Source organism: Pyricularia pennisetigena (genome assembly GCF_004337985.1).
Source record: "Pyricularia pennisetigena strain Br36 chromosome 7 map unlocalized Pyricularia_pennisetigena_Br36_Scf_7, whole genome shotgun sequence".
Lineage (NCBI taxonomy): Eukaryota > Fungi > Ascomycota > Sordariomycetes > Magnaporthales > Pyriculariaceae > Pyricularia > Pyricularia pennisetigena.
Genome location: NW_021940919.1, coordinates 897,897 through 905,359, shown reverse-complemented (window position 1 = coordinate 905,359; position 7,463 = coordinate 897,897). Strand labels below are relative to the sequence as shown.

The window sequence follows — 7,463 nt, the reverse complement described above, 5'->3', positions numbered from 1 at the left end:
AAAAAAAAAAAAAAAACATAATACGCAGCCTCCGCACTCCGATCTGCCATAACAAACAATATAGGTGATAAGGCAAGTTACTCCCCACCGTAGACATGACTGTACTGTACACGCAGAAGCAATTCAATGGATTCTCAATGGCCTGCTCCCCGGAATGGTCGCCCCCCTTTACGCTCATATCAACTTTGCTTCCTGAACAAGCTCAAAGCCCGGACCAGGCGATTCGGGCCTCTGTTCGGCTTCTCGGTTTCTGAAAACCCAAGAAGCATTTTGCTAGCGTGCAGTAGCGTCGATTTGAACATCCTGGTCAGTTTTGACAGTGGCTGAAAGTGGAGCTACCACACCATTTTCCAATACTCTTTTTTTGTGTATGAAACCGTTTTGCATATAATTATTCATCCATGGTTGCCAAGTGAAATCGCCCATCAGACGCCGCCATTGATCAATACACCGTCCGGTTTGCGTTCCCGTCCGGCGCGGTAGCTCACCGCGATACTCACCAGCAGCACGGCCGTGGCAGCGCTCTACATCCGGAACACGCCGAACTTGGTGTCGCCGGGCTTGACCTCGTTGCGCCCCGACATGGCAGCCCGCAGGCCCAAGCCAAGGTACCTGCGTGTGTGTTGCGGCGGAATTATGCCGTCATCCTGTGGTTGAACATGGCGTGTTAGTATTGGATTGAACACAATCGCAAAGTTGCTCCAGTTCAAAGACAAAATAAAGCTACAATCCAGGCAAATAAGGACTCGGCTTACCCATAATCGTGCACTCGAAAACACGGCGTCAGTCTCCCTCTCGATTCTGTCCTTCAGCTCTGGGTCTGGCTTTCCGACCGTCTCCATGACGGCAGCGAGCTGCTCGGCACCCATGACGCCGACACGGGCATTGGGCCACAGCCACATGAAGCGAGGACTGTATGCCCTGCCGCACATGCCGTAGTTTCCAGCACCGTAGCTGCCGCCGACTACGACTGTGAACTTGGGCACATCGGCGCACGCAACTGCAGTAACCAGTTTGGCACCGTGCTTGGCAATACCATCACGTTCAGCCTCCTTGCCAACCATGAAGCCAGAAATGTTCTGTAGAAACACGAGAGGAATCCCCCGTTGGGCGCAAAGCTCAATAAAGTGCGCGCCCTTGACAGCCGACGTGCCGAGCAGAACACCATCGTTGGCCACAATGCCGACTTTTTGGCCGTAGATGGACGCAAAACCCGTGACAAGTGTCGTGCCATAGTCCCGCTTGAACTCGGAAAAGGCCGAGCTATCGACTATGCGGGCTATGACTTCGCGAATCGGTAGTGGCTTGCGTAGGTTAGGGGATGCAATGCCCAGAAGCTCTTCTGCCGGATATAGAGGCTCTTCATATGAAGGTTCCTGAGAAGACTTCGATTGGGCGGGCCAGTTCAGGTTGCTGATGCATCGCCTAGCAAGGACTAGAGCATGTGCGTCGTCCACAGCCAAGTGGTCGGTAACTCCAGATACTGAGGAGTGCATCTCGCCGCCTCCCAGCTCCTCCGGTGTGACGACTTCGCCAGTGGCCGCCTTGACGAGGGGCGGTCCAGCAAGAAAGATGTGGCCTTGGTTGCCCACAATAATGCTCTCGTCGCTCATGGCGGGCACGTACGCTCCTCCTGCTGTGCAGGGACCCATGACCACAGCGATTTGGGGAATTCCTTGCGAAGACATACGAGCCTGATTGTAGAAGATGCGGCCAAAGTGGTTTTGGTCGGGGAACACATCGGCCTGGTGTGGAAGGTTGGCACCGCCCGAGTCGACTAGGTAGATGCACCTAGCATGCGTAGACGCGCGTTCAGCTATTGAATCTCTTCCGTATTTGGAGCTTTGGGTGGTACTCACGGTAGCTTGTTTTCCTGAGCCACAGCCTGTGCCCTCAAGTGCTTCTTGACCGTCATGGGGTAGTAAGTTCCGCCCTTGACGGTACTGTCGTTGGCGACAATCATACAGGTGACGCCCTCGACGACACCAACCCCAGTGATGATACCAGCGGCAGGGACGTCGGCCTCGGGGTAGACCTCGTGAGCAGCCAGGGCGCTCAGCTCCATGAAGGACGAGCCCGGGTCGATCAGGGCAGCTATCCTGTCGCGCGGCAGCATTTTGCCCCTCGCAATGTGCTTCTCCTTGGCCTTGGCGTTGCCTCCCTGCTGCGCCTTGCGGGTCAGCGTGTCGAGGCGGACCATGAGCTCGGCCATGCTGGCCTCATTCTCACGAAACTCGGGAGACGTCGGGTCGACATTGGTCTCGATGCGTGACACGGCGCCGGCTTGGAAGGGCGGCGTGAAGGTTGCTACCGTGCGGCTTTGACGGACCGGGGGCTGTTTGGGTGCTGCTGTTTGTCGGTGTGATCTGGTCTGGGGCAGTGTGCCGATGCGGCGTGTCTGGTTTGTGGTGACGGCGCTGCTGCTGGTGGCCGAGGATGGTCGAGTTCGTGACGTTGTCCTCGCCAATTGGCGGGGAAGATGGAGGAACTCTCGCGACGGCCGCGTGAGAGACATGGTGTGCTTGCTTGCGGAGCTGCGGGATGCTGTGTAGTCAATCAATCAATTGATTTCGCAGTGGTAATGTTTGATTTGTTTGAGATTCAGGTTGAGTTATTCTGACGACCGTTGACAACAATTGTTCCAATTCTTGTTCGGATGGAGTGGAATGAGTCCAAGGCAGGTTGCACTAGACTGTCTAGACGTAGTCTAGTCTGGATCAAGAAGATGCGACCGAGGCTTGGGATCAATGGCAGGGGAACTCCCCTCTTTGGCCGACGGCAGCCGCTGGGAACCGTGGGGAACCGCCCCCGCCCGTCTCCTCGGCCATAGCATTGGGGTCAATTGCTGCAGGGGTCAAGAACCACACCGAGACGTCACTTGCCGCCAGATTTGTGGGGGAATCCCGAACGGCAACAGCATCTCTGGTTTCTATCTCGTCCCAATTCAATTCTATTCTAATTACCTTGCTCATTTTGCTTGACGAGCTTTGGTGAATCTTTGAAGACCACAGAAAATCAATCAATCATTCAATCAATCAATCCATACATCCAAAACATATACCCCAACATGGCTAGCATGCGAGCAGTCGCAACCCTGGCCAGGCCCGCCGCTGCCACTCTCCGCCCACAGACCCTCGCTGCCCTCATCCCATCATCAGCATCAGCATCAGCATCAGCATCGACAACAACCAGCAGTAGCGCCATCAACACGCCCACGACTCCGTCCGCCCGACTGCGCCACTCAATCCCTGGCCGCCGCCAAATCTCGACGACAGCACCGCGGTCCTCGGCGCGCGCGCCCAAGCCCAAACACCCGGCCGGCTTCGTAGCGCCCGACCAGGCGGCGCTGGACGAGCTCCGTGCCTCGGTGCAGGAGTTCGTCCGGGCCGAGATCCCCGAGGAGGTGGCGGCCCGCACCGACAAGGAGAACGAGTTCCCCGCCGACATGTGGCGCAAGCTGGGCGACATGGGCCTGCTGGGCGTGTCGGCCGAGGAGGGCGTCGGCGGCCTGGCCATGGGCTACCAGGCGCACTGCATCGTCATGGAGGAGCTGTCTCGCGCGAGTGCCAGCATCGCCCTGAGCTACGCCGCGCACTCGCAGCTGTGCATCAACCAGCTGCAGCTCAATGGCAACCCCGACCAGAAGCAGCGCTTTATGCCGGACCTGATTGCAGGCCGCAAGGTCGGCGCCCTGGCCATGAGCGAGAGCGGCTCCGGGTCAGACGTCGTCAGCATGCGCACCCGTGCGACCCGCAAGGCTGACGGCTCTGGCTGGCTGCTCAACGGCAGCAAGATGTGGATCACTAACGGGCCGGATGCCGACGTGGTCGTCGTCTACGCCAAGACCGACACCGAGTGCCAGCCGTCCAAGGGCATCACGGCCTTCATCGTCGAGCGTCAGCCGGGGCTGCAGTGCCTGCGCAAGCTGGACAAGATGGGCATGCGTGGCAGCAACACGGGTGAGCTGGTGCTTGAAGACGTCTTTGTGCCGGACGAGAACGTGCTCGGCGAGGTCAACGCCGGTGTCCGCGTCCTCATGGAGGGTCTCGATCTCGAGCGTCTCGTCCTCAGCGCCGGCCCGCTCGGCATCATGCAGGCTGCCCTCGACGTCGCCCTTCCCTACGCCCACGCGCGACGCCAATTTGGCCGCCCAATCGCCGAGTTCCAGCTGGTCCAGGGCCGCCTTGCCGACATGTACACCAAGCTGCAGGTCTCGAGGGCCTACACATACGCTACCGCAAGGCGCGTCGACGAGTCGGGCGAGATTAGGACCGCCGACTGTGCGGGAGCCATTCTGTACGCCGCCGAGCGTGCCACCGAGGTCGCTCTGGATTGCATCCAGATCTTGGGTGGGATGGGGTACACAGAGGAAATGCCTGCTAGTCGACTGTTGAGAGAGTAAGTCCTTTCCCCTTTCTCCGTTATCCGTCTTCAGCAATGTGAATGTATTTGGCGCTCCGGATCTGCAAGTAGCGTGACGTGGCTCCCGACTGCGTCACCATCGTAGCATCACAGCGAGGCACTGGGATTCTCAAAACGACATCAAAATAGGGGCTGGGTTACATGCTGACACATTTTGCCCGTTCGTGCCATACAGTGCGAAGCTGTACGAGATCGGTGCAGGCACCAGCGAAGTGAGGAGGATGGTTATCGGTCGTTACTTCAACAAGGAGTATACGGTCGCCCAATGAGGAGAAGGAGTTTGAGGAGATTGTCATACAATTGCTGCGCGGAGTAGCCACCAGGGTGGACGTACAAGGATACAAAAGTTCAGTGCTTCAAGTTCAAAATGTAAGCGTACTCTGGAAATTTCAAGAACGAAGACTGGATAAATCGGCCCATTTCTATCACATATTATAACAAGGACCGACCGATGTGGTTATGAATAGCAACAATGTAAGTGATGGGTATTCAGGTGTGGGCGGAACTGTTCCATTCTGGGAAGCACTTCCCCGGATCACAGCTTCCGAACTGACGTATTCTGGTAGAATACAAGAATCAAGAGTACTTGTAGTATCATGGTGTTTATTCATGGATGCATTTCTGTTGCGCTCCACCAACCTCCGTTACCCACCAAGTGAGAATAATCTCAAGCCTTGACAGGCCTGCGGCGTCCCTGACAATCTGGCAAGTCGGGCAAGTGCAAAGGCCAAGAGCTCCCGGGCCCTGCCCAATCGAAACTCGGATATGCAAGCAGTCAGGATTCGGCTACACCGGCGACTTGAGCCGTTCTGCAAAGCTCATGATAAGCTATGAGTTGCAAGGTACACAGTACTTGCGGCTCTATTTTTTTTTTTTTTTTTTTTTTTTTTTTTTTTTTTTTTTTTTTCTTCATGTTTCATTTCCTGATCATCTTGATCTTTCCGGTCAGTTCGTTTCCTAATTTGGACGATGAAGTGCTGGACGGGTAAATACTGAACCGGACAAGGAGCAAAAATAAAAAAAGAAATTAAAAAAAAAATATACAGGTGGGGTTGTCGAGAAGTAGTGACGGCCAAAGGCTGAAATGCCATCGTCCAAAGGATGGTGTGAGCGATTTCTAGAGAGACTTGTCGCTGCGCTGCAGAGGTCGCCTTCGGGATTTAGAAGGGGCACCCGCATTCACAGACGCATCTCGCAACAAAAATACTGCCTCTCAATGGTGCATGTTGCCAAGGAGAGAGGTCGGCTTTTCTTCGAATTTACCCCTGGTCAGGAACCTTCCCTTGCTCTTGGCTCAGTTTTCTTGTGCAGAACATATCAAGATAGGGGGGAACGGCGAGTAGCAATCCCGATAGCAGGAAGAAAATCGGCCGAGACTAAACAAAATTGGAACACAAACCCCCCACGCAGTTTAATACTGGAGAGACGGAAAACTACGAAATAAAAACGGGCGCAAATTGCAAAAGATAGTAGATCATAACACGTCCCGTCCCGGGTATGTGGGGGCTTCTGGCCGAGGTCATCCACCTCATTGGTCACTCCAGATTTCGAGGGAGACACGGCACGACGGGACGGCTGGATGGCACATTTGTTTCCCTGTCCGTTCCCACCATCTCACCGTGGCATGGGTAAGGTGATGCGCTGGCAGAGTACTTTCCATTAGGACAAGAATCTTAAAAACCGGGGGAATGTGGATTGAGTTCCCCGGGGGTTGTCTCGTATGCTGCATCGTTTTGTTCCCGGGGCAGAGTGAGTATCTGATCGTTATCAATGACCCTATTTTGCCCACGTATTTACTGTTCGGCTCTGGAAAGGAGCAACTTGAGCGTCAACCTCTTGCTTCTTAAACGATCGAGATCACCCCCTGAGCAATTTCCAGCCCCCGGGATGTAACTATTGAACCAAGCCTAACAGTTCAAGTAGTATTAGTCAGATCCATAATCCAGGGGACCGAAGAGCCGCAAGTGGGACGAGCCTGGTCCACGGCGGCTCGATTGACTATTTTAACCTTACCGATTGAGATGGACAAAATCAGGCACGGAATAGAACAGGAAAAGGAGTAGGTATGGGACGGGACGAGCCCAAGGATTCGTGCGTGATGGGCTTGGAGCAGCGGGGACACCAATATTGGAGGTCCACGCAGCTACTTCTTCCCGCCCTGTCATGCTCTATCCTACCAAAAGAGCTTTTCCTCGATTGGACTGGTCTTGTGGTTCAAGATCTGCCTGCCGGGTGAATGATGTTACCCTTTCAATGAAACATTCAGCTTCCAGAGGATGCCTCCTTCATGTGGATTGTCCAATAAAAGTCCAGCACGTGTGAGTGTCTGCACATATTTACATATGGTTACTGGCGAGAGAGTGTGGAATGCACTATACATAAGCCTAAGAAGCATAGTGTATACCTCCCTTATGCAGGCCAAGCAGTTCTTGGGTTATGTCGTCCAACAAGGGCATGAGAGGGGAATATGGAGAAGAGTTTGCCGAGGTTGGTGGGTTAAGATTGGAAACTGATGGATGGCCGTGCAGCCGGTCAGGAAACCCGAGATTGCTGCTGATCCACAAAGCCATCCGCGCAACATCGCCGCAGCCGCCAGATTAAGTGAAGTAAGTAATTCGCGATTTGCAGTATATGATAGCCCAATATTGAACCGGGTAACTGGGCACCGTCTACATTGCAACTTTGACGAGGAATCGACGGCATAGATTCAGGGGTTTTCCTTGGTCTGCTTGGATGGGTGTATGGGGTAGTATGGTCCTCATGCAACTCACCAGTGTTGGCTTAAACTCTACTATGTAAATAGTATATGCACAGGGTCCACTAATCATGGGCGACGCTGCATTGCAACCCCAGGCTTCTGCAATACACAATTGGTTTTTCGCGCAAAGATTCGATGCCTTGTGACGTCGATCCCTCTAGATAAGCTCCTTGTGAGCCTCTCATTGCTTCTAGCATGGCAACACTATTTTCGATTCATCAAATGGTAGGGTTGTCTGTACGTATGTGGTAGTATTCCTCAGAGGTGATTGATGCGGTAAAAA

The 7,463-nt window shown here is 54.2% G+C and overlaps 3 protein-coding genes across 3 annotated transcripts; 2 read left to right on the top strand and 1 right to left on the bottom strand.

Moving 5' to 3' along the window:
* Positions 1 to 524: 524 nt before the first annotated feature.
* PpBr36_09889 (uncharacterized protein) lies at positions 525 to 2,515 on the bottom strand (the record flags this gene model as incomplete). Its single annotated transcript, XM_029897008.1, has 3 exons — positions 525 to 647; positions 756 to 1,791; positions 1,860 to 2,515. The coding sequence occupies 3 exons, from the start codon at positions 2,513 to 2,515 to the stop codon at positions 525 to 527; spliced, it is 1,815 nt and encodes a 604-aa protein (XP_029745181.1).
* Positions 2,516 to 3,067: 552 nt separating this feature from the next.
* PpBr36_09888 (uncharacterized protein) lies at positions 3,068 to 4,691 on the top strand (the record flags this gene model as incomplete). The annotated part of the gene is made up of 2 exons (XM_029897007.1): positions 3,068 to 4,398; positions 4,598 to 4,691. 2 exons carry the CDS (start codon positions 3,068 to 3,070, stop codon positions 4,689 to 4,691), a joined length of 1,425 nt encoding a protein of 474 aa, XP_029745182.1.
* A 1,655-nt stretch (positions 4,692 to 6,346) lies between these two features.
* On the top strand, positions 6,347 to 6,442 carry PpBr36_09887 (uncharacterized protein; the record flags this gene model as incomplete). The annotated part of the gene is made up of 1 exon (XM_029897006.1): positions 6,347 to 6,442. A coding segment is annotated over one exon (96 nt), but the record flags the coding sequence as incomplete, so codon positions are not given.
* Positions 6,443 to 7,463: the final 1,021 nt, after the last annotated feature.